Source organism: Dreissena polymorpha, chromosome 2 (assembly GCF_020536995.1).
Source record: "Dreissena polymorpha isolate Duluth1 chromosome 2, UMN_Dpol_1.0, whole genome shotgun sequence".
Classification (NCBI taxonomy): Eukaryota; Metazoa; Mollusca; class Bivalvia; order Myida; family Dreissenidae; genus Dreissena; species Dreissena polymorpha.
The window spans coordinates 24,576,129-24,604,074 of record NC_068356.1 but is presented as its reverse complement, the minus strand read 5'-3'; the positions used below and the strand labels follow the sequence as shown (position 1 = coordinate 24,604,074).

Genomic DNA, 27,946 nt, shown 5'->3' with positions numbered 1-27,946 from the left:
AATGTGTTGTTGATGACTACCATTAATACATGTATTTGTTTCAAGATATAAAAAATAATTCAGTAATAAATCATATAATAAAAAGAATAATGCAATTTTTAAAATAAGCACCTGACTAAGAACAATTTTAAAAAGTATATGTTTATTTATTGATCATCAACAATCAAATTAATGAAGCATTTGTAACACTTCTCTACAGCAATTTATCAAAAAGGTGTACATGTATTACCAGGATATGGTTTTGATTGCACTTTAAAGTTCATATGTTGGATCCTTGTAATTATATTATTTTAAACTATTCCAAATATAACAGGTCTGTTACTAAATAATGAAATGATATTTTTCAAAAATATGGAAATCTGTGAGCAAATTCCTTTACTTGCTGCAATGATTTAGTCATGGCTTAATTGAAATTTGATTTTAAATGCATGTAGTTGAAGATGTCTATCAAAGCATGATATAAATCGGTAGTAAAAATTATTCATTCACTTTGCTATTGTTTTATATTTAAACCGAAGAAAATGTACTAATATCCCATTCACCCCCATTCCTTACAGTGTATGTTATACTTAGCAATGTTTCCCCTGCAGATGATCATACAGCCCATGAAGGTGCCAGAGTCGTTCCTGCCAGTGGCCCACACATGCTTCAACCTCCTGGACCTGCCTCTGTACACATCTAAGGAACAGATGAAGGAAAAACTCACCATAGCTATAGGTCAGACCGAGGGGTTTGGCCTGGTGTGATATCAAACTTACATGCTAATAAGAGACTGAGGGATTTCACATTGCCTGATACCAGATGTGAAAATCATTACAGAGTTTCTTAGAATGGTGAAAATACTGTTTAAGGCTTTGGTTTAAAAAAGTGCTCAAAATCAGTTTCACATCAAAAGATTGCTTGTTTTTTTGTGTTTGGTTGTTTTGCATAAATCGTGTTTAATACACTTTGAACTAAATTAATAAGTAAGTTGCAAAAATCAGCTGCTGTCTTTAGATTATTGTTTATTAATATCTCTATCTCTGTTTATCTATTTAATTTGTTGTTGATTTTAAATAAATAATTTTTATTTGTCTTAGGTCTACGAATAGTTTGCTCTTAGTTGGATTGTTGATTCAAATCTGTAATACCCAGTTTGTATTAATTTGACCACAGTTCAGTTAGTCCTTAACAAACATCTAGCAGTGCAGTCTTTAACTTGTTGGTGTATGCCATAAAAAAGAGCCTAATTCACCTTTTTTTTAAACAAATATTGAAAAGTAAATCATCGAAAGTTTATCAATCAAGAGCATTAACAGTCAAATAAATTATAAGTCAAGTTTATTGAGCCTAATAATAAAATGTCTTTTAAGTACATTATTATACAAGAACCAAAACTCTTGTATTTTTGGAGTTGTCACCCTTTGATAATTCATATTTTCCTTTTCTTCATCTTGTGGATAGCATAAATAAGGAACTATTGAAAGTATTCAAATGAAACATTATTTTGTGACAGACTGCTTAAAAGTAAATGACTAGGATCATAACTCACTTTTTAGTTATTGCAATTATTAAATTTTCTTGTGCATAGCACAACTGCCATAGTTATGCTGTCGAACGTCTAGAGTAAACACAGACTGGAAGAAACATTTATAACTTAATTGTTAGTAACTTTGGTGTAATTGCCCTTTGCATATATTATTATAGTGCATTTCTTGTGTGGAACAAAACTGCCAATACTAAAGTTGTTCTTATGAGTCTTCTTTTATTGATGGATGGCTTTAAAAAAAATAGAAATGGAATCATATAGCCTTCAGTTTTGACACAGCTATTTTTCGTGTGAGCAGTATAAATCCATAAGTATTGAAGATATTTTTTAGGCATTACTATATAAGTATTGAAGGGACTGTTACAAAAGCGTGTAAGATAAGGAACTCTGAGGGAATCTTACACAAGCTTATAATGATTAGGGAAGTCAGAAAAGCAGTACAGAGTACACATATCATTACTTATTCTCCAGTATAACAGAGTTATTCTTCTTTGTAAATTATCTGGTTTCATTTAAAAAACAACATCAAAACTCCTGCCTTCTATGAAGGTTAAGGTTAAGGTTACATTTTTTTGTGAATACAATACATGCACCTCTGGGGCATTTAGCACCCACAGTGACAACTCTTGTTTGAATAAATAATCCATTGACCATCTATTATTTGCATAATTATTGTTTCATATTTGTATATGAAACAGATTAAAAAGGTTTTGAATTGAATTATGAATCACTAATCTAACTTTGTTTTTACTTTAATATTATTTACTTATCTTCTTACTGTATTCATGTATGTTCATGACAATTACAAGTATTATGTTTCCTTTTGTCCATTTTGCTTGATGAAAACTTGTGGAGAGTGATATATCAAGGTATGTGTTCTTTTGAAATATATAGTTATTTGTTCTATAAGTTGTGAACAAATGCGAATGGAAAAGAGATAATCATGCGATGGAGCAGCCTGCCTGATCAGCTCTCACAGTGTAGTCCGTTACAGGTGCAGCAACACATTGTTCCACTTATAGGATGATCATTACTCCATATTGGTTTACAACCTTTTTGATACATAGATAATATAATTCAGTTTACAAAGAATATCTTAAATAACACACCTTCAATGAAATACAAAAACAAAAGATTAGATGTTAAACAATATAAATATGTTTGAACGCTCTTTGGCATCTAATTGCAATAATAAATCTTCCCTTTCTTTATTTGAAAGGAAATTTGAATGGCCTCTCACATTAAATCAGTATGGTCATGTCTATAGACTGGATTCCTGTTCGGACTTAAGTCTTCAGTTACCAGTCTCTGTGAAACCCCAACCCTACACCCCCGCCTCTGTGCTCCTGTCCAAAACAGTGCGTCTAATTGATAAGAACATCAATATCTTAAGATTTAGATGTACAGTATATAGTGTTAAGCCATGTGTTAAGGTCCCTCATAAATTCTTACAAATAAGTCAGTTTGACGATATAAAAGTTAATTTCAAGGGTTTGATCAAGTTGATCATTAACTATAGGTATGTTATCCATGTCTGTACTTTTTTGCAAAAAAATGTTACCTTTTTTGTTTTTATTAAATTTATTAAAATAAAATAAAAACTTGTACCTCTATGAGTTATTTTGTTTATGTTTATAAATTTGAAACTAAAAGGTCATGCATTGCGTTCATAAGTAGTAAATAATGTTAAAATTATTACAGTGTCAAGAGGAAAGGAAATGACCGTCATTCACTACAACCAAAAGCTGAACAAGAAATTTTTCACATGTTTTAATTGGTGGTTAATATTTACAAAATATTGTAAATATAACACCTTACCTGCTAATTATGTGCGGAAATCTAAAATTAACATATTTAAAAAACAAGTTGGATTTACCTGATACTACAAGAGCTATTAAGGGTTTCCTAGCCTTGATAGTCTGTTATCTGCAGGTTTACTACCATAACTCAACATCATAGGACCTTTTTTGGCAGATGCGGTTCCAGGGATCTCATGCAGTGTTGACTGCTTTTTTGTTCTAAGCTCACCTGAGCTCATGATGAAGTATTGTGGTCACCCCATGTCTCTTATGGTGTGTTGTGCAGTTGTCCACTTCTACCTTGTAACCACTCTAGAGGCCACATTTTCATCAAATTTATGACTTGGTCAGAATGTTTATCTTAAAAATATCTAGTGTGTCAAAAAATATGGTCACCTGGTCAAATCTTGGAAAAGCCTTGTTACTGCTCTAGAGGACACATTTATGACTATCTTGATGAAACTTGGTCAAAATGTTTAACTTGACAATATCTAGGCTAAGTGTGATTCTGTGTTACATGCATTCACAAACTAGATTACCAGTTAAATCTCAGTTACCACTCTTAAGGTCACATTTTTTACTCATACTTGATAAAACATGGTCAGAATGTCATCTTGGCAATACCTAGGCAAAGTTTGAATTTTGGGCATGTATATCCCAAAACTATATCACTATGTCAATTCTTAGAAAAAACCTTGTTACCAGTTAAAGCCACATTTATGACTCAAACTTGATTAAAGTTGTTCAGAGTTTTGTCTTGACAATATCCATTCAAAGTTGGAATCTGAGTTGCATGTGTAAACAAGAGCACCACCGAGCGGGTGCAGACCGCTAATCTATTTTTCTTTTTAAAGGTGAAGGGAACTTATCTCAATACTTCAATCAAAAAGGAGGGAGGGGTGGGGGTGAAGAGGGGTGTATATTGTGGGGGTGTGGTCATTTGGTCATTTATTACATTATGTTATAAAAATAAGGAAAAAAAAAACGAAAAAAAAATTGGTGGTGGGGGGGATTCTTGGGTGGGATGGTTGGATGGTCTTTCAAAAATAAAATAATAAAAATAAATATTTGTGTTTTTATGCCCCCAGTTCGATAGATCGGGTGTCTATTGTTTTTGTCCTGTCTGTCATTTTGTCCAAAACTATAACCTTGGTTAAAGTTTGATAACTTTTGCAATGTGGAACATACCAACTTGATATTTACCATGCATGTGTATCTCATGGAGCTGCTTATTTTGAGTGGTGAAAAGTTAAGGTCAAGGTCATCCTTAAAGGTCAAAGATCATTGTATTTTTCTTTCCTAAAACTTTAACCTTTGTTAAAGTTTTATCATAACTTTTTTCATATTGAACACAGCAACTTCATATTTGGCATGCATGTGTATCTCATGGAGCTGCACATTTTGAGGTGTGAAAGGTCAAGGTCATCCTTCAAGGTAAAAGGTCAAAAAATCAAAAATAATTCATTTCTCCATTCAATCTCTTACTTACTTCTCGTGGAGCTGCACATTTTGAGTGGTGAAAGGTCAAGGTCAACCTTCAAGGTCAAAGGTCAAAATATAAAAAACATACATTTTCATAACTTTGTTAATATTGCACACAGCAACTTAATATTTGTTAATATTTAATATAATAGCTGCACATTTTGATTTGTGAAAGGTCAAGGTCATCCTTAAAGGTCAAAAATAAAAAATATATTTTTCATTTCTCCATTCTCTTACTTACTTCTCGTGGAGCTTCACATTTTGAGTGGTGAAAGGTCAAGGTCAACCTTCAAGGTCAAAAAATAAAAAACATAAATTTTCATAACTTTTTATGCCCTCGGATCGAATGATCGGGGGCATATTGTTTTTGGCCTGCCAGTCTGTAATTCCGTCATTCTGTCCCAAAACTTTAACCTTACAGTAAAGTTTTGCAATAACTTTTGAAATATTGAACATAGCAACTTGATATTCGGCATGCATGTGTATCTCATGGAGCTGCACATTTTGAGTGGTGAAAGGTCAAGGTCATCCTTCAAGGTCAAAGGTTAAAAATAAAGCAGCGCATTAGGGGGCATTGTGTTTCTGACAAAAACATCTCTTGTTTAAACCATGTTTAAAAAAAAAAAAATCAGCGGGGGGGGGGGGGGGGGGTTATGGGTGGGGGTAGTGTGGGTGTGTGGTCATTTATTAGATGATCTTTCAAAAATAAGAATTAATGGAAAATCAGGAACTGTGTTTGTGAAACACAATGACCCCTATTGCGCCGCTTTGAAGCCATATATTTGACCTTTGACCTTGAAGGATGATTTTGACCTCTAACCACTCAAAATGTGCAGCTCCATGAGATACACATGCATGCCAAATATCAAGTTGCTATCATCAATATTGCACAAGTTATGACCAAGGTTAAAGTTTTGGGAAAGACACACACATACAATGTTAGACAGACACATAACTATGACAGACAGACAGGCCAAAAATCAATATACAACCGAGCATTCGATCCGGAGGCATAACAAATAATTAATTTTTTTTTGGGGGGGGGGGGGATTCTGGGGTGGGGCGTGGGGGACGGTTTGGGTGGAGTCTATTGTGGTATGTATGGTAAGGGTTGTTTTGTTTAAGTATGAATCGAATCTGATCATAAATAAAGAATTTGTGGCAATTTTAGCAATTTAATAATTTGACCTTAAGAGTCACGGTCATTCAAAGGTCAAGGTCAAATTCAACATGCCAGGTACAGTACCCTCGTGATAGTATGAAAGTATTTTCAGTTTGAAAGCAATAGCCTTGATACTTTAAAAGTAAAGTGGCTCTAAACACACAATTTAACCAAATATTCAAAGTTACTAAGTCAAAAAAGGGCCATAATTCCATCTTAATGCCAACCAGAGTTATGCAACTTGTCCTGTAGAGTCCTTTCATGATAGTTGACGAGTGTTCAAACTTTGAAAGCAATAGCTATGACACTTTAGGAGTAAAGTGGACCAAAACAGAACGAAATTTTCAATTTTCTAAGTATAAAGGGGTCATAATTCTGTCAAAATGCCAGTCAGAGTTACATAACTTTGCCTGCATTGTCCCCTTATGATAGTAACTAAGTGTTGCAAGTATAAAAGGAATAGATTTGATACTTTAGGAATAAAGTGGACCTAAACACAAAACTTAACCAAATTTGCAATTTTCTAAGTATGAAAAGGGCACAACAGTCTGTCAAAATGCCAGCCAGAGTTATCTAACTTTGCTTGTCCAGTCCTCTCATGATAGTTAGTAAGTGTACCAAGTTTGAATGCAATAGCTTTGATACTTTATGAGAAAAAAGGACCTAAACACAAAACTTAACCGGACGACGAAGCTCGGGTTATGACAATAGCTCATAATTAAAATAAAAAATAAACGAGCTAAAAATAAGTCACCAGAAAATGTATTGGAAAACGCATATAACCAATCTAGAAGCAACATAAATGACTCAATCTTGACAGCAACCATGTTTATTTTAACATTAACAAAATCATGTGTAAATTTGAGTTACATGGGGTCAAAAAACATGTCCCAGGTCATCTCCAGAAAAATTGTACCTAGAACTCCGGTGAGTGCTTCAGGGCTATCATCACCCTCTTTTTAGAAACTTAATCCTTAACTGGATTTTCGTGTAGAAGAGACTTCCTTTAAACAAAAAATACCATAAAAGCGGAAAGTGTCGTCCCTGATTAGCCTGTGCGGACTGCACAGGCTAATCTGGGATTACACTTTACGCACATGCATTATGCCCAGTTTTCTCAGAACGCGATATATTGTGACTATTTATTTGAACTAGACACGCACAGTGCTTCAGATGAATATTTCAATAGGGAAGAAAGTCTACTTTTCTGAAATTTGTATTGGAACATGTAAATGTCCAAAAAGTGGTGTACTATACATAAAATAATGCATTACCATATGAGCAGAAGTATAGTAATTACGGCCTCTTATGTCAAATGGTGGGTAGGTCTTACTTATTCCATTTCTTTTCCAAATCTTAAAACATGCTTTTACCTATGGTAAGGAATGCTGTTTGCTTGGTAGGTCCAATAGTTGCCTATTAGTAGTTCAATCAATGGGCGTGTAACATGAAATTGATTTCAATACAATATTAAAGAGGAAAACCCTTGAACTCACACTATTAAATTTAGTATGCTTTTTGTAGTTAGTGATGGAATACCCTATACATTTCAAAGGTCAAAGATATTTGGGGCATGCAATATTAACAAATCTACAATTGCGCATATTGACCGTGTGCATACTTGCTATTCTTTACACTGAGAACATGTGAAAACTTGTGGGAAAACGTACAACCAAACTTGCTATCTTCTGTTTGTTTTTAAGTTACACATGTATGCACATTTTATGGACCCTTTGACACATCCATGACCATACATGCCATACGTCCCGATCTCGGCGGGACAGTCCCGCTTTTGGGCCCTTTGTCCCGCCATGAGACGATTTGTCCCGACATTCGTAAAAAACGATGTAAGGTGTATAGGTTCCCAATAAAATTCGCTATTCAAGCTCTGTTTCGTTAACACTTAACACCGCTAAACCCTTTATTGCCCTCCAATTAACAATCCGATTCTACTTATCGTGTGTACCAGTGTTGTTTATGACACCTTATCAGCGATTTATCGGCTAATTATTGATTTCATCAGGCATTCACACCATGGTGGTCTTCAAGATAGTGGTCGCTTATTGCTATCGATAGTTTTATTATAATGAAATTAATGTTGAAAATGTGTTTATTTTGTATTTGTTTGAAACGGTTTACAAAACAATTGTTTTGTAAAATTAACGCTACGTCATAAATGAGTCTTTTACATTCAATGTTTAGTTCCAATATAGCGGGATATTCCGAATGTGCAATATACCAAAATCGCAACAAACAGTCCAATAAGTGATACCCATCCTGTCTAGTGTAATTGTAATAAAAACAACGAGGTGCTATGCATGACAGTTTGACCCTACTCCAATTAAGCTAAAAACAACGAGGTGCTATGCATGACAGTTTGACCCTACTCCAATTAAGCCGCGGCAATTGACAAGTAACAAACTGCGCATGGACACATGCTTAAAAAAACATCGCAACAAACAGTAAAAGAGTTACCCATCTTGTCTTGTGTTATTGTAATAAAAACAACGTGTTGTTATTCATGACAGTTTGACACTACCCCAATACAGCGCCTGACAATTCACAATTCAGTTTAATCTGTGTATATAGGAAGAAAACAAAATACGGAAATGTGTACGGCCGCGCATTCCGTGTGTAACTGATGTAACTGTTCGGTAGATAGTGTACTGTAACCCGTACTTTCAGTCAACTGGATAGCCTCCCCTGCGTTAATGTTTGCCATTGAAATTAATATAATGAGTATTGTTGTCGTAATGTTCTAGATTTTGTACTCTTAAACAGATGAATATTATCTTCGTTGTTTGCTATTGTCTTATTTAATAAAACTGTTATTGTTATGTTTAAGATTTCATGCTTCATATCAGATGTTTTATGTCTTGAATAAAAGTATCAAGAGTTTTTGTTAGTACTATACTGACTATAGTAAACGTGGAATGATAGATCGTTTTAGGTGTCCTGCTTTTTGGTCAAATGTCCCGACAATTTTTTATGGAATGTCCCGCTTTGGACCTAAAAAATTATGGCATGTATGTCCATGACTCCATGTGTATACCTCCCATTATTTTTAGGCAATTACATTTTCATGTAAGAATTTATCTTTCCTTCTGAACTTAAGTTTATGCTTATGGCCATAATAACCCTCTTTTTCATGACAATGCCAGAGGAAAATTTTAAATAAACAACGCAAGAACATATACAAACATGTACTTCTTATATTTTAAAAATGAGAATATCCCTATGTTCATGATTTTTGTTCAGCATATCTGAACATCTACATAAAGATGAAAATAACATTGAACAGCTTAAATCAAATTACATAAAAATATACCACATGTTAATCTCATAATGAAAATAACATTGAACAGCTTAAATCAAATTACATACAAATATACCACATGTTTATCTCATAAGCAATAAATTAAAAAAACAACAACATTGGAATCATGCAGATTTGAACAATAAATATCAATAACCAATAAATGTAAGTCTTAAAGGGATCTTTTCACGCTTTGGTAAATTGACAAAATTGAAAAAAGTTGTTTCAGATTCGTAAGTTTTCGTTTTAGTTATGATATTTGTGAGGAAACAGTAATACTGAACATTAACCATGCTCTAATATAGCCATTATATGCATCTTTTGACGATTTTAAAACCTAAAAATTATAAAGCGTTGCAACGCGAAACGATTGAATAATTTGGAGAGTTCTGTTTTTGTCGTTAAATTTTGTGAAACTACGAAGATTGCTTATATAAGGTATAAAATACGTCACGAATGTGTACTCGGCGGAATAGCTCAGTAGGCTAAAGCGTTTTTACTTCAGGACTCTGGCAGGACTCCAGGGGTCACTGGTTCGAAACCTGCTCCGGGCAATGTTCTTTTCCTTTTTTAATTTTTTTTCTTGATTTTTTACTGGAGCTTTTACGATCCAATGTTAACATTTATCAATATAAAGCATTTAATGAATAAGTTAAAAAAATGCCAAAATCTGTGAAAAGGCCCCTTTAAGCATTCAAAACATATGCAAAATCAGGTCACATTCTGGTACATGTGGAATCTGTTTGTGGACAAAATTCATTTTGCATGAAGGAACAAAAGACTCTGTATAAAAAATATAGTCAAAACAAACGACAATGTACGATAATAATGAGAGATATTTGGGACATGATTTTAAAACTATGTGTATGAGAATAATTGGAAGTTATTGGGACACAATCTATAAAAAAATATATCTACAATGTACAAAACACCGGTAGATCATTAGGACACGTAACTGAACAAGAGCTCTGCTCTCAGAGACATATGCCCCCAAAAACTACGCTTTGATCTAGTGACCCTAATTTCAATAGGGGTCATTAACTGTCCAAGGCCAACACACATGCAAAGTATACAGCCAATCGGTCAATTAGTTGACTAGTTATTGATCACAAATGATTTTTCACACTTACTGTGACAGTGCCCTTGACATTTGACCTAGTGACCTTAATTTCCATAGGGGCCATCTACTGTCCAAGGCCAATGCACATGGGAAGTATCAAGCCAATTGGTTGATTTGATAAAAAGTTATTGATCAGAAACGATTTTCACACTTATTATGACGTTGACCTATTGACCCGAATTTTAATAGGGGTCATCTACTGCCCACGCCCAATGCACATAGGAAGTATCAAGCCTATCAACCAATTTGTTGACAAGTTATTGATCAGAAACGATTTTTTCACACTTATTGTGAAACTAAAGAAAGTGACATTGACCTTTGACCTAGAGACCCCAATTTCAAACAAGATGGCCATGATGGCCCTGAATCGCTCACCTGACTAACTAAATACAATCCCAACCCAGATTTCATCAAGATAAACATTCTGACCAAATTTCAAAAAGATTAGATGAAAACTGTGACCTCTATTGTCTACACAAGGTTTTTCTATTATATGACCTAGTGACCTAGTTTTTGACCCCAGGTGACCCAAATACAATACCAACCCAGATTTTATCAAGATAAACATTCTGATCAAATTTTATAAAGATTGGATGAAAACTGTGACCTCTATTGTCTACACAAGGTTTTTCTATTATTTGACCTAGTGACCTAGTTTTTAACCCCAGATGACCCAAATACAATACCAACCCAGATTTCATCAAGATAAACATTCTGACCAAATTTCATAAAGATTGGATGAAAACTGTGACCTCTATTGTCTATACAAGGTTTTTCTATTATTTGACCTAGTGACCTAGTTTTTGACCTAGTGACCTAGTTTTTGACCCCAGATGACCCAAATACAATCCCAACCCAGATTTCATAGAGATAAACATTCTGACCAAATTTCAAAAAGATTGGATGAAAACTGTGACCTCTACTGTCTACACAAACAAATTGTTGACGGTTTTTCTATTATTTGACCTAGTGACCTAGTTTTTGACCTCAGAAGACCCAAATACAATCCCAACCCAGATTTTATCAAGATAAACATTCTGACCAAATTTCATAAAGATTGGACGAAAACTGCGACCTCTATTGTCTTCACAAGGTTTTTCTATTATTTGACCTAGTTTTGTACCTAATGACCTAGTTTTTGACCCCAGATGACCCCAATATAATCCCAACCCAGATTTTATCAAGATAAACATTCTGACAAAATTTCATAAAGATTGGATGAAAACTGTGACCTCTACTGTCTACACAAGGTTTTTCTACCATTTGACCTAGTGACCTAGATTTTGACCCCAGATGACCCAAATACATTCCCAACCCAGATTTCATCAAGACAAACATTCTGAGTCCAAATTTCATAAAGATTGGATGTAAACTGTGACCTCTACTGTCTACACAAAGTTTTTCTATTATTTGACCTAGTGTTTGACCTAGTTTTGACTCCAGATGACCCAAATACAACCCCAACCCAGATTTCATCAAGATAAACATTCTGACCAAATTTCATAAAGATTGGATGAAAACTGCGACCTCTATTGTCTACACAAGGTTTTTCTATTATTTGACCTAGTGTTTGACCTAGTTTTGACTCCAGATGACCCAAATACAACCCCAACCCAGATTTCATCAAGATAAACATTCTGACCAAATTTCATAAAGATTGGATGAAAACTGCGACCTCTATTGTCTACACAAGGTTTTTCTATTATTTGACCTATTATGTGACCTAGTTTTTGACCTAGTGACCTAGATTTTGACTCCAGATGACCCAAATACAATCCCAACCCAGATATCAGCAAGATAAACATTCTGACCAAATTTCATAAAGATTGGATGAAAACTGTAACCTCTACTGTCTACACAATTAAATTGTTGAAGGACGCAAGCATACATGCACGCACATACGGACGCCGGACATCACACGGTCATAGAAGCTCACCATGTCACTTCGTGACAGGTGAGCTAAAAAGGGGTAATCTACTGTCCAAGGCCAATGCACATGTGAAGTATCAAACCAATTGGTCATTTGTTTAGTTTTTGAGTTATTGATCGGAAACAATTTTGACACTTATTGTGACAGTGACCTTTGACCTATAGACCAAATTCAATAGGGGTCATCAACTGTCCAAGCCTAATGTGCATGTGAAGTATCAAGCAAATCAGCAAATTCGTTTATGAGTTATTGCTCAAAAACCAACTGGTCTACCGACAGACAGACAGACATCCAGCAAAACAATATACTCCCCTCTTCTTTGAAAGGGGCATAAATATATGTTAGATCAAAGATTCTGACAATCAAATAAGAAATATCACAGATGTCAAATCTAGTCACTCTTCATAAGAAGTGAACTTTTACATACAATTCATCCATCAAATTGCTATTGCACATTCTTGTATATGTCAACATAAAACTACACTAACACGCAAAGGAAATCACAAAATGTGTCATATTCAAAGAATATATTTAAGAAGTGTGCTTTACTTCAACTTTAATTACTCATGTTTTAGCAGAATCTGTAAACAAATGTGTGATAATACTTATTATAAAAGCTGGTTCACATATGCTTGCACTGCAGTTGCTGTTGCAATGTTAAATGGAATTGCATTTGCAACAATTTAATGTCCAGTTTCAGTAAAAAATATGAAGAAGCAACATCCACATTTGAGTTTCAAAATAACATTAGAAAGTACATCTTACACTTGCAACTGTGCGGCAAACATACCAGTAGATGAAATGGCCACTAGGATATGAGAGATCATTGCTATTCATCACACAGAAGATTCTTCATCTGCAAAGTTTTCTCAGGTGCACAAAAGAATAATAATAGAATGTATACTACAATCATGATCTCACTAGCAGTCGCAACCAACCACATGATTTGATTGGTATTTTACATTAATAGTTGTTCAGTGACTCTTTTTCATAGGGAACACATTAATTGCATTTCATCAATTAACATTGCCACCAGGAGGTTTAGTTACTTTTTGCCTGCATGTTCATGGTTAAGTTAAGCTAAGTGAGCTATACAAGAACATAATGTCACATGTGTTGATTGTTTATCTACGAGTGCCTTGGAGAATATAGACATGACTTAGATTAGGTGAGAAACATGTGTGTAGATAGATGTCTCAAATGTATGTATATATGTATACTGCTAAGGTGGAAATCAAAGTATAAATAACCCACAGCAATCACTGTTTTGCAAAGTTATTATTAAAACCAGCAAATATAATCTTATGTCACAAGCACATAAGAAACTAAATTGTTAATGCTATGCAACTGAAAAACAGAGGACCTCGTTAAAGGGTTGTGCAAGTTGAAATATACTGGATTTCAATATTACTATACCTTGCTGTTAATAACTTACTATGTTTGTCAAAACACTCTTCATGAAACATAACTTTTTTTTTCTCAAAAACATAACAAGCTGCATTATATTAAACAAAAGGATATTGGTCACTCACCTGAGCAAGCGCCATGATGATTGGGAAATAAATGTTTTATGCAGAGTGTTCACAAGGTGTAACTATTGCCATATGAAGAAAACTTCTATGTCTACTGGCAGCCGTATCTTCCAATGGACCAAAACTAATTTTGAAATTTGCCGAGATTGCATAAGAACACATTTCTAAGCAAGCATCATGAAGATTGGGCAATAAATGAGACTTGTCGAATTTCCATAAGGTTTTCATACGACCATATATGGAAAACTGCCCTGCCCCTGGATGCCATGATTTATAATAGACCAGAACCATGTTCAAACTCAATATCATTACTACAAATGTTCTGTGCATGTTTCATTATTTGGGGTTATAAATATTTCTAGAGTGTCAACAAGCTTTTTCTTTAAGTTTACCTAGTGACCTATTTTTTACCCCACATGACCAAGTTTGGTCAATTATCATTGGGACAAATGTTCTGACCAAGTTTCATGAAGATTTTGCACAAAATGTGGCCTCTAAAGATTCACAAGGTTATTGTTGACTACGCATCATGAACGACAGATGATGGACAAAAGGTTATCACAAAAGCTCTAACAGCACATTGTGCCCAGTTGAGATAAAAATATATATAAAGAATTAACCATAAACGAAACATGGCCAAATACCTGATATGAGTTAAATACAATCTCAGATATGAATAACTTACCAAAACGCAAAACGGTATTTACATAAAACTAAATAATAATAAACAGATTTTGATTTGTTCTTTCAGGCAAAATTACACACATGTTTAACTAGAAAAAAATAATTATACAAGTTAAATCACAAGTCAGAATTATGCATTGATTGATCCCTCCATAGTACCATACTTTCTCAGAGGCTTGTAGCCACTGGTTGACATCTTGGACATGCCCTCTGCAGACTTGCACAGTCCAGCCAGCCTACCCAGAAGAGTTGTCCACTTTTCAGACACAGTCTCACCTGAAGTGCCGGCGGCCACATAGCTGGAGCTTAGCAGGTTAGGATGGAAGTCAAAGTCTGCAGTCTCAATGTGACGGCGTCTCTCTTGGACCTCTCTCGCTTTCACAAACACCAGAACAATGATCGTCATAGTAACCAAGCCACCAATCACTGAGAGCACCACGGTGTACGGACTGTGCTCAGGGTCTGAAAGTTAATGATGCACTCAGAAGGCATTCAAGTAATTAACTATGAAATGAATTGGTGAAAGTGTGAATATTATTTTTCCACACAAATGTTTATGATTGAGTGTGCTTATCATTTATCTATCTTATATGAGCCACATCACATGAAAATGGGTCTTAATACCTCTTATGCAAAATGCAGCAATTGGGCAGTCTGGTCAGGAGCTACGCTTTTTGCCATTAAGGTACGCATAGTTTAATAGTCTCATTAGCAGACTGCAAATGTGTAGGCTGGTCTTGAATTACGCTAGCGGCATTTGGCAAAAGACCTACTTTTGCATGAAAAGGGTAAGACATTCACAATTAACCCTTGGCATAACAACAGCTGTCTCTGGACATGATGCTTTACTTATTATTCTGACATGAAAACCTGCATATGGTGCAGTATTCAGTCAGTAATTGTGACAACGAAAACATAAGACAAAATGCAAGAGAATTCAGATGATCCTGCTGACAAACTTTAAACTAGATGAATCTAAATAGAAAATGGTGCACTATATTGCAGACTTGCTTGTCTAAATTCAGGACATAACACAGTAGTTTTTAATGTTTTTTTAAGTGAGTAAAAATCATGATGAAGGCATAACTTTAACCAAACTATATATAAAACAAAACATTACAATTTAATCAATTAACACATTATGAACTCCAGGCTTTCTGACTGGCTAAGCCTAAACATGTTTTCAATAAAAACCTATCCAAACAGATGTACCGGACTACCGGTATGTGGATAAGTGTTTGCTTCACCAAGGAAGAATAGACCTTATAATACAGCCAGTGTAAAGTACCTGTTCTTTCTTTATGCACTGTTAGTAGTAGTTGTCGGTAAGAGATCATGCTCACATCATTTTCTACATAAACCATAAGATCATATCGACCAACCGCTGGCAGCATGCTAGCACTTAGAGAAATATTAGAACTGGTGCTCGTCAGAGTGTGACTGAAATGGTTCAGCACCCTATCCCCATGTTCTTCCTTCAGTAGCCAGGTGAAGTTAAATGGAGGACTGCAATTAAATAACAGGCAGATGTTCAATTTTTAATGTTGAGCACACAATAGATATAATTATCATTATCATTAAACAAGAGCACCACATAACGGGTGCAACCCTCCGCTGCGGGTGCAGTTTTGAATAGATGAAAGCTTGTCAGAATTTTTTATTTTTTTTTAGAGGTCACAGTGACCTTGATCTTTGACCAAGTGACCCAAAAATGGGTGTGGCATGTAGAACTCATCAAGGTGCAGCTTCATATGAAGTTTCAAAGTTGTAGGTTGAAGCACTTTGATTTTAGAGCCAATGTTCAAAACCTAGACAAAATGTTAATGTTTAAGCACGACCCGGACGAAAACGGACAAGACACAACGAGCTGGCTATGACAATACCTCAGGTTTTCTCCGAAAACAGCCGAGCTAAAAATAATGGAAGATTTTACTCTTTTTTACCTTTTAATCAGAAATCCTTGGTTAAACGAAGATTATTGATAAGTACGTTACATTTATTATTTACTTTTGCTTATATACATGACTATCAGAAGGATTCTTTGTTAATGGATTCTAATGAGGTGAATACAGATTGTTAAGAGAAGAATACAATAATATTTGCACAAGTACACTTGTAACACTGATATATTCTGAGTCACCCACCTTCCCTGCTGCCAGATGGCTGTGAGGTTGATACCTTGTCCCAGCTGAACTGTCTTATTGCCAAGCATAAACAAGTAACCCACAGGATCTGCAAACCAAAGTGCGTATGTAGAAAATTGTTGAGTATGGAATGTTTGTTTTCTTCAGCAGGCATGATTAAAAACAGATATCTAGACTACGGTATGTGTTTAAATTCACATATAAAACAATGTGGAACACTTGCAGGAGATATAGATTAGCATATTACCTCTACAATTTTATTTTTTGGCAGGTGATCAACAGCCTAAAGGACAAAAGAAAACAATACTCACAAGTGAATAAAACTGGGGTAACCAGCTAGGAATGGTTGAAAAGAAGCTTACTACTGGTGTTTTCAACCAGTTAAATGAGTGAATGTAATATACAACTGATATGTTAACACTTTTGAAATATTAAACACTTAAACATACTGCTTCAACCGTAACAATCTATAAGCCATAAACAATAAATGAAACAGGGAACCACACATACTTAGGTATTAGAGTAATATATTACATCGTGTATTATCAGTTAAGTTGAAGCAGACTTGATGGGTGAATACTTTATCAATAACCTAATTTCATCACAATGCCCAGTAGCTACTAATTCACTTTATGAATGCTTGAAGGCAACATCAGTAATTTAGGTAACATTTTTTAATTCCCTTGCCCTTAAATAAAATGCATTACATGTATACATGTCTCACTTTTAAAGTGATATTCCTAAATAAATTTAGCATTTTACTTGCAAACTATTTAAAAAATTATTTTTTATTTAATTTACTTGTACACACAGTTAGATTTACATTGATAAATATTCAAATATAAGTGTTACCTCAAGCATTGAGACTGAGGCGTATGCATTATGCATTACATTATCTGAACAGGGTGATCAAGATAGGCATGTTATTTCTAAATTGCAATTTAAATGATGAAGTTAAATTTTTGCCTATACTTTGAGCACTGAACTTTTAAGAATAACATTGCATCCAACATGTTATTACCGACAAATAAATACCACATGGTTGCAAATTGTTGTGTTTAATTTATGATTGAATGATTTAGTTACAGGCCACACAATCAGATTGTCTGTATGATCCCCATATTTTGAAATTGACATTAAGGTGTGCCCTTGACCTCTATTAGTCATGTGCACAACATGCTGGCTCATGACTTTTTGGCAAGTGATTGTAAAAATGGCTGATGTATGGCACAGACTTGAGGGTCAGATATACACTACCAAACAGTATTATCATGATTATCAATAAACTGATAAAGTTGTTTTGTTATATCAACCTTGAAATTGTTTAAATGCAAGTAGGTTAGTAGTTGACAAACTAAAGTCAGGTTATCAAGAGAAGAATGAGTCAAATAATCATTATTAATACCCAACACATCAATATGATAACAAATAATGATAAGATATGAAGTTGATTGAATTATGTTCATTAAAGGGATTTGTTCAGTTTGGCAAACTGACAATTTTCAAAACAATTGTCATAAATTCAAAAGCTAAAGTGCACTATTTAAGCAAAATAATACTCCTTAGCAAAAATCTGTATTACTGAGATGTATTATTAGATGCATTTCAGATTTCCAAAGCCCGAATGGTGTAGTGGTAACATGTGAATGGTGTAGTGGTAACATGTGAATGGTGTAGTGGTAACATGTGAATGGTGTAGTGGTAACATGTGAATGGTGTAGTGGTAACATGTGAATGGTGTAGTGGTAACATGTGAATGGTGTAGTGGTAACATGTGAATGGTGTAGTGGTAACATGTGAATGGTGTAGTGGTAACATGTGAATGGTGTAGTGGTAACATGTGAATGGTGTAGTGGTAACATGTGAATGGTGTAGTGGTAACATGTGAATGGTGTAGTGGTAACATGTGAATGGTGTAGTGGTAACATGTGAATGGTGTAGTGGTAACATGTGAATGGTGTAGTGGTAACATGTGAATGGTGTAGTGGTAACATGTGAATGGTGTAGTGGTAACATGTGAATGGTGTAGTGGTAACATGTGAGCTTTTGCTTCTATAGGCCCCGGGTTTGATCCTCAGAGTTGGCACATTTTATACTTTGTCTTTAATCTTGTTACAATAATTTTTAAAAACTATTCCAAATTTTTATGTTCTGTTAATAATAATTTTAAATTATTATGATATTGTTATAAAATACGAACATCTTTGAACAAGTCCTTTTAACAGTTACTGCTGTTTCATCTTTGCAAACAATAAATATATCAATAGATAAAATCTGATAACATGCCAAGACACAGAAATCATGTTTTCTAGAACAAAACATCTCAGCTGTTAAACAACACACAAGCAACGTGAAAATTACCATGAAGTAATGTCATGCCTTTAAAGAAATTAAATAAATCAGCAGCTTTATCTTAAATATAATGAACTTGAAATCTAACATAGAACAAGGGACAAAATTGTCACAAAACCAGGTTTTCATTGTGAAAAAAAATCTGATAAAGGGAGACAACTCAAACTGAACTTTTTAAATGAACAAACAAAATTAACACCCTTTGTAAGTTTGTTTGAAAATAAATCTATTTTTAGTCGTGGCGACCTTGACATTGGAGAAATTGACGTGATTCTTTTGTGCAACACACCGTCCCATGATGGTGAACAAATGTGCCAAATGATTTTAAAATATCAAAATGAATGACATAGTTATAGCCCAGACAAGCTCATTTATGGCTATTTTTTACCTTTGAACTCAAAGTGTGACCTTGACCTTGGAGATATCGACGTAATTATTTCGCGCGACACACCGTCCAATGATGGTGAACAAATGTGCCAAATGATTTTAAAATCTGACAATGAACAACATAGTTATGGCTCGGACAAGCTCATTTATGGCCATTTTTGACCTTTGAACTCAAAGTGTGACCTTGACCTTGGAGATATAGACGTAATTATTTCGCGCGACACACCGTCCAATGATGGTGAACAAATGTGCCAAATGATTTTAAAATCTGACATTGAACGACATAGTTATGGCCCGGACAAGCTTGTTCCGCCAGCCCGCCAGCCAGCCAGCCAGCCCGCCCGCATTCGCCAATCTAATAACCAGTTTTTTCCTTCGGAAAACCTGGTTAAAAATGCAAAAAGTGTTACCTTTCATGTGAACAGTCATATAAAAAGTTCCATTTGGGTCCTTTTCATAGCGTTTCCCACTGCAGTCTTCATACCCATCTGTGTTCACCATGGCAACAGCTTTAATTGTGTGTCTCTCAGTTTTGTTAAACTCACAAACAAGTTTCGAACAATTGTGTGTCTCTAATAATTTATCATCAATGTACCAATTACACATCATTGTTGGGGGACTTCTAAAACTGTCTGTTACATTTACAAACAGCTCAACTGGTTCTTTTGTGGAGAAAATGTGTTCATGCTTTGTTTTCTTTCTAAATCCTGTATTCTGTGTTGCATTCAAATATCCATTCAGTGAATCTACACAAATAATAAAAAAATAATTTGTCATCATACAAATTTAACCAGAAGTCATGAACATCTCCAAAAGAGATCAAGACATCATTTCACACAATTAAAATGTACTTGATTTATTTTCATTTTCTACACATATTAGGATTTATTCAACACATAATCGGAAAAAGAGTATTTGTTAAAGTGGTATTATGGGCATCTAACAGTTTATAGGTGTCCATCGCAACCGTTGTTTATTTTTGGTGTTTTCACTTCATATACACTTATATTTGTTAACGCAGCATCAACATACTAAAACAATATCCTGGAAAAAGTAAAATAATGCATTTGAATATCAACCATACTTTCGTTTGACAACCGGTCATGCATGTACGATGTGAACCTAAATTTAGTTTTAGTGCAGAGTCGTTTATACGACACAAAGACACCATTTTGTTTTACTGATCATTTCGGCTTACAGGACTGGTTGGGTGACATAAATATGTAATATCAAATATATTTTTATAAACAACTGGTAGCAAGATGAGTTGCATATAATTGGTCAGTAACCACATTTTAACTTACTTTTTTGACCTGTTAATTCTTTTCAGCTCAATTCAACAGTAAACAAGAGCACGGCCTTGCGGGTGCAGACCGCTCATCTATTTTTCTTTTTAAAGGTGTAGGGACCTATCTCAATTTCAATCACAAAGGAGGGAGGGGTGGAGTGGAGAGGGGTGTATAGTGTGGGGGGTGTGGTCATTTATTATATTATCTTCCTTTTTTTTGGGGGGGGGGGGGGGGGGGGGGGATTCTTGGGTGGGATGGTTGAACGGTATTTCAAAAATAAAATAATAAAAATAAATATTTGTGTTTTTAAACCATGTTTGTATTTTTTGTAATTTTTTGGGGGGGGTGGTCGGTGGACGGGGCGTATAGTGTGAGGGTGTGGTGGTCATTTATTAGATGATCTTAAAAAAAAAAAATCGGGGGGGGGGGGGGGGGGGGGGGGGGGGGGGGGGGGGGGGGGGGGGGGGGGGGGGGGGGGGGGTATGGGGGGGGGGGTTGGGGGGGGCGTGGGGGATGGTTTGGGTGGAGTCTATTGTGGTTTGTCAGGTCAGATTTGTTTTGTCAAAGTATCAATCAAATCTAATCATAAATAAAGAAGTTATGGCAATTTGAGCACAATTTAATAATTTGACCTTGAGAGTCAAGGTCATTCAAAGGTCAAGGTAAAATTCAACTTGCCAGGTACAGTACCCTCATGATAGCATGAAAGTATTTGAAGTTTGAAAGCAATAGCAAAGGGCCATAATTTCGTATAAATGACAACCAGAGTCAGGTTTTTTTTTGGCCCGATTGTATAGCTGATATTCGGCTATGTTCCCAATACCAAAAAGTATACTTTTTTCCCAAAATGTGGCAAAAAATTCCCAATTTCCAAAAAAAAAAAAAATGTGTTTTTTTTTTTTTTAGAAAGAAGTCTCATGCGTATTTTATCTCAATTTTAATTCATTTACATCTAATAAAGTATTATATGATTTCGTTCTTTTAATTTGAATGATTATAAAGAGTTATATCAAATTTGGTATTGCCCTAATCAGTGGACTTTTCGTGTGGAAAAAAAAGACTAATTAATTTATTTTCCCAATTTCATGAAAATGCCGATAAAATTCCCAATTCCAAAGCCATGGGCTATCTTCCCAAAAAGTGGAAAAAAAAAACGGGAGAGTTATGCAACTTGTCCTTTACTGTCCCCTTATGATAGTTTGCGAGTGTTCCAAGTATGAAAGCAATATCTATGATACTTTAGGGGTAAAGTTGACCAAAACACAAAACTTAACCAAATTTTCAAGTATAAAGGGCCCATAATTCTGTCAAAATGCCAGTCAGAGTTACATAACTTTGCCTGCACAGTCCCCTTACGATAGTTAGTAAGTGTTGCAAGTATGAAAGCAATAGCTTTGATACTTTAGGAATAAAGTGGACCTAAACACAAAACTTAACCAAATTTTCAATTTTCTAAGTATAAAAAGGGCACATAATTCTGTCAAAATGCCAGTCAGAAATACATAACTTTGCCTGCACAGTCCCCTTATGCTAGTAAGTAAGTGTTGCAAGTATGAAAGCAAAAGCTTTGATACTTAAGGAATAAAATGGACCTAAAAAAAACTTAACCAAAATTTTCAATTTTCTAAGTATAAAAAGGGCACATAATTCTGTCAAAATGCAAGCCAGAAATATCTAACTTTGCCTGCCCAGTCCCCTCATAATAGCAAGAAAGTGTACCAAGTTTGAATGCAATAGCATTGATACTAATGAGAAAAGTGGACCTAAACGCAAAACTTAACCGGACGCCGACGCCAACGCTGACGCAGACGCCAAGGTGATGACAATAGCTCATAATTAAAAAAAAAAAAAAAAAAAGATGAGCTTAAAATCCCCATAATATCACTTTAATCAAACAGTTTCAAAGGCATTTCACAATTACAGATGTAAACAAGAGATGTGTTCGTCAGAAACACAATGCCCCGTATTGCGCCTCTTTGAAAAAAATTTTTTTTTGACCTTTGACCTTGAAGGATGACCTTGACCTTCCACCACGCAATATGTGCAGCTTCATGAGAATGCCGTTTTGAATATTTTTTTTGACCTTTGACCTTGAAGGAAGACCTTGACCTTGAACTTCCACCACTCAAAATGTGCAGCTTCATGAGATACACATGCATGCCAAATATCAAGTTTTTATCTTCAATAATGCAAAAGTTATGGTTTAACGTTAAAGTTTTTTTTTGGACGGACAGACAGACTGACATACACACATACTGACTGACAGACAGTTCAACTGCTATATGCCACCCTACCAGGGGCATAAAAACAGTGACAAATGCATACAAATACCGGTATTGTTTTAAGGAAAAAGTGTAATCTTGATCTTAGAAAATGCAACAAGCTTTATTTATTTAGTGAAAGAAGAACAGACAATTAACTTAGAAAATACCTCTGTAATACTGAAACAAGAGGGCCAAGATGGCCCTAATTTGCTCACCTAAGAGGAGTTGGTTCATTCAATCTTTAACAAATGTCAAACTTGACCTACATATTGTCCAGACAAACATCCTGGTCAATTTTCATCATTATTTTATCTGCGAGTCATGATCAATGTACCTATGAAGTTTCATGATCCTAGGCGTAAGCATTCTTGAGTTATCATCCGAAAACCATTTTTCTACGTTGAGTCACTGTGACCTTGACAGCCATTGTGTGAATATGTTTTTTGGCACTGTGACCTTGACCTTTGACCTGATAATCAAAATAGGGGTCATCTGCGAGTCATGATCATTGTACCTATGAAGTTTCATGATCCTAGGCATAAGCGTTCTTGAGTTGTCATCCAGAAACCATTTTACTGTTTCAGGTCACTGTGACCTTGACCTTTGACCTAGTGACCTGAAAATTAATAGGGGTCATCTTCGAGTCATGATCAATGTACCTATGAAGTTTCATGATCCTAGGCATAAGCGTTCTTGAGTTATCATCTGGAAACCATTTTACTATTTCGGGTCACCATGACCTTGACCTTTGACCTAGTGACCTGAAAACCAATAGGGGTCATCTTCGAGTTATGATCAATGTACCTATCAAGTTTCATGATCCTAGACCTAAGCGTTTTTTAGTTATCATCCGGAAACCATTTTACTATTTCGGGTCATCCTGACCATGACCTTTGACCTAGTGACCTGAAAATCAATAGGGGTCATCTACGAGTTATGATCAATGTACCTATGAAGTTTCATGATCCTAGGCCTGAGTGTTCACGAGTTATCATCCGGAGTCCATTTTACTATTTCGGGTCATCGTGACCTTCACCTTTGACCTAGTGACCTGAAAATCAATAGGGGTTATCTGCGAGTCATTACCAATGTATCTATGAAGTTTCATGATCCGAGGCATAAGCGTTCTTGAGTTATCATCCGGAAACCATTTTACTGCTTTGGGTCACCGTGACCTTGACCTTTGATCTAGTGACCTGAAAATCAATAGGGGTCATCTGCGAGTCGTGATCAATGTATCTATGAAGTTTCATGATCCTAGGCATAAGTGTTCTTGAGTTATCATCCGGAAACCATCTGGTGGACGGACGGACTGACATGAGCAAAACAATATACCCCCTCTTCTTCGAAAGGGGGGGGGGGCATAATGAGAGAACTGCCCCCCTCCCAGCAGCCATGTTATTCAACTGACCGGAACCATTTTTGAACTCAACTCTCATATCAAGGAAACAAATGTTCTGAGCAAGTTTCATGAAAATTGGGCCAAAAATGTGACTTCTACTGTGTTCACATGTTTTCACTATATACATATAGAGAAAAATGCCCCACCAACTGGCGGCCATGTTTTTTCACCGGTCCCGACCATTTTCAAACTCGTCCGAGATATCAATAAAACCAATGTTTTGACCAACTTTCATGATGATTGGGCAAAAATTGTGCCTTCTAGAGTGTTTACAAGGTTTCTCTATAGCCAAATAAGGAAAACTGCCCCGCCCACTGGCGGCCATGTTTTTTAACAGATCGGAACCACTTTTGAACTCAACCAAGATATCATTAAGACAAACATTTTGACAAAGTAACATGAAGATAGGGCATAAATGTGACTTCTACAGTGTTTACTAGGTTGTTTTTTTTTTTACCTAGTGACCTAGTTTTTGACCCGGCACAACCCAGTTTCAAACTCGGCCGAGATTTCATTGGGACAAAGCTTCTGACCAAGTTTCATGAAGATGGGACAAGAAATGTGGCCTCTAGAGTGTTTACGAGCAAATGTTAACGGACCGACATACGACGGACAAAGACCGGTCACAAAAGCTCACCTGAGCAATCAGGTGAGCTAAAAATGTTACGATATTTTAAATGATCTTTTTAAAGATTCCCTTCAATACTTACAGAGTAATGCTCTGAAATAAAATTAATAAAACTGCCTCCAGTACTTATGAATTTATGCTGAACACAATGAAAAATAAACAAAGGGCCATAACTCTCTGAATTATGCAGAGTTATGGTATGTGTACCCGAAATTTTTCTTCCAGCCTTGTATCATTAAATAAAGATTTATTCGACCACCTTTAATACTTCCAAAGTCATGATCCACACAAGCAACAAACTATACAAAAATAAAGCAAAGATCAATAGCTAAAACAATACTGACAAAAGAGGTCTGGTTTCAACTCTTTACTTACTGTCAATGTCCTCAATCAATGTGCAAAGTTTGAGTCAAGACCTCAAATACAAAAGAACTTATGCTCAGCACAAATCTTTTTACTAAAGGGAAATTTTATAAAGCTGTAAATCCTCAATAGTTTTTGTACTATGCCCTGCACCTTAACGTCCTTTATCATTATAAAAAGATTAATTTGAATCCCTTGAATACTTCCTAATTTATGTTGAAGAAGTTAGAACTATAGAACAAATATTCACAGGACAATAACACAAACAAACTGACTGAATAATACAGTCGTAATTCTTCTATTCTGCACTTGACTTCACAATGTCTTCTATTAATGTAAAGGTTTATTAAAATACCTTCATTACCAATAAAGTTACGTTTTGCTCAAGTAAACTGTCTAAAAGGCAATAACTCTGCAAATCCTTTAGTTAGAGTTAGGTTACTTCCAAACTGCTGTTCCCATCAAAGTCCCCAATTATTTAATGAAAGTTCATTTGAATATCTTAAATACTGTTTGAGTTATCCTCTGCACAAAATGCGGACCAGACTGGCGAAAGAAAGGATAGACCAAAGAGAGGATGAACAATATGAGTACTATATGCCTCCCTTCCAGAAACCAGAAAATTGAATATTCCGAAAAATATAAAAATTATTAATCATATACCTGTGATATTAAAGTCCACGTAGTTGGATCCGATTTTCTTCAAGTCAGACACGTATTGCCACAATTCAACAGTCATCCTATACGTATTAACCTTGGTCTTGTAGCACCTCACAATGCTGGAACTCTGATTGGTCCATGTAGTTTCCTTTCACACACACACATAAGATAAGGTTTTAATTTCAATTTTTAATTTTAACAAACTTTATATACTGATAACATTTTTTTCATTCTGTGTTTTGTTTGTTTAAAATGTTTTTTGCAAATTAGTTTAGCTCTTATTTCATAACAATGCCTACACAAGTTATGTGGCAGGGATAGGAATCAAACCAGCATATTTTAAACATGTTTGCACAATTTTGGTTACATTATAAATATATGTTCATACCCATATTATATTGCATTGTTAACTGTTAACATAGCAATATATTATGGGTATGAAAAATATATTTAATAAACACACTGAAGCCATTTCCGACAGGCATTGTATGAAAAAGAATTAAAAAGATATGCCAGCTACAAAAGCAGATAAGAAGTACTTACCACATCGCCAAAAGATACATTGCTAGTCCACTGAAGGCGGAATGGAGAATCATGATGTGGAACTTCGCTCTGGAATCCAAACACTACTGCCTCAAAGTGAATTAGAGATCCGAAGATGGCTGGTGAAGAGCTACTCACAGTCAAAGTGAAGTTGCCATCTGTACGTAAAACAGAAGTTTCTTTACAGGCAGAAAAAGACTAGTAACCGTGTGAATTCATGCTTAAGTCTATGCCCAATAGTTAAAATCTATAATTCAATGTTTTCAGTATTCTGTGGATGATTGCTAATTTATGTAGATGAACATTTTTAAGAACAAAAACGTTCTCATATTCAGGATGTGGTTTTCGTAATGCAATCCCCCCCCCCCCCCCCTAAGTACAGGGTTCAATTAAACACTTCATTTACGTAGATCCTGCTATGTAAATAATCATTTGTAAAATTAGTTTCACACTGAAGGGGAGAAATTAGATGAAAGTTGGAAAAAATGCACCCCAAGATAACCATTTATCATAGAACAGATTTTACTTACTTAAACATAAAAACAATTAAAATGTTGTTAAGAACAGCCAGTACTTGCCTGAAATTGCAGAGACAGACACTGACGTCACTGTCAGGAGCACTATTGAGCACAATTGAATATATCCCATCGTTAGTTCAGTTATTAAACATTCCTCCATGTTCGTGTAAACTGTGATACATTTTTTTTATAAATAATAATCTCAAAACAGGCTGATCGGTAAATCTAGCCGAAGTCCTTTCAACCAAAATGTTACATTACATCCGTAAGTAAGTGGACCTATCCGACAGCGGCCATTTTCTTATCATGTGATCTCACTACATTAGGTCAAAATGGTCAATGCGTAAATCATTACGGTCACAAAAATTAGGTCGCCTTGGCGGCACATGAAGTACCGGTACATTTTGTCATATTTATAAGTTAAATCAAAGACCTAGAATTTATTCTAGGTCTTTGGTTAAATAAAATTTGGTTTACTTCAACTATATTACAAAAAGGAACAGTATTTGTTTATTTTTCCCATGCACTATCATATCATAGAATTAATTTAGCGCTGCTATATTTTGAGTATTTAGCTTAAACTTTGGCATCAGTTTTCGCAATATCAAAACGGTGGTATCAATTAAATAAATACTAAGCATACAATTTATATATTCAATGAATACAATAAAATAAACAAGGCTATTGTCAAGCAATATGGTCCCCTACCGGCTCCACCATTGTCAGAAACTCCACCTTTTTCAGATTTTTTTTTTGGGTTGCCATATCAACCACAATTTTTGACGCATGAACAAAATGAAATGACGTGCATAATGTCCATGTTGCCAGCTATCCATGTTGCAC

At 35.1% G+C, this 27,946-nt stretch overlaps 2 protein-coding genes and 1 long non-coding RNA gene across 7 annotated transcripts in view; 2 read left to right on the top strand and 1 right to left on the bottom strand.

The window, feature by feature from the left end:
- Nucleotides 1–3,141, top strand: part of LOC127866276 (probable E3 ubiquitin-protein ligase HERC4) — a 48,485-nt gene extending 45,344 nt beyond the window's left edge. The window contains exon 29 of the mRNA XM_052406715.1: nt 591–3,141. Coding sequence (XP_052262675.1) covers nt 591–746 — 156 coding nt within the window. The 3' untranslated portion in view covers nt 747–3,141. The remainder of the gene's footprint in view (nt 1–590) is intronic.
- A 4,628-nt stretch (nt 3,142–7,769) lies between these two features.
- Nucleotides 7,770–8,369, top strand: LOC127866275 (uncharacterized). Its single transcript, XR_008042930.1, has 2 exons — nt 7,770–8,280; nt 8,332–8,369. It is a non-coding gene; the product is annotated as an uncharacterized LOC127866275 (long non-coding RNA).
- An 800-nt stretch (nt 8,370–9,169) lies between these two features.
- Nucleotides 9,170–27,438, bottom strand: LOC127866273 (uncharacterized). 5 transcript variants are annotated; one of them, XR_008042928.1, is made up of 8 exons: nt 27,164–27,438; nt 26,586–26,743; nt 26,046–26,190; nt 19,847–20,182; nt 16,698–16,785; nt 15,842–16,059; nt 11,519–15,015; nt 9,170–11,050 (listed from the first exon to the last, which is right to left on the bottom strand). XR_008042928.1 is itself a non-coding variant. In XM_052406713.1 (7 exons), the coding sequence occupies exons 1-7, from the start codon at nt 27,261–27,263 to the stop codon at nt 14,684–14,686; spliced, it is 1,377 nt and encodes a 458-aa protein (XP_052262673.1). In that variant the 5' UTR covers nt 27,264–27,438; the 3' UTR covers nt 9,170–14,683. The 5 variants fall into 5 exon arrangements, 1 of the variants encoding a protein (XP_052262673.1); XR_008042927.1 differs by having other exon boundaries at nt 9,170–11,482; nt 11,935–15,015; XR_008042929.1 differs by having other exon boundaries at nt 9,170–11,482; nt 12,083–15,015.
- Between the last annotated feature and the right edge of the window lie 508 nt (nt 27,439–27,946).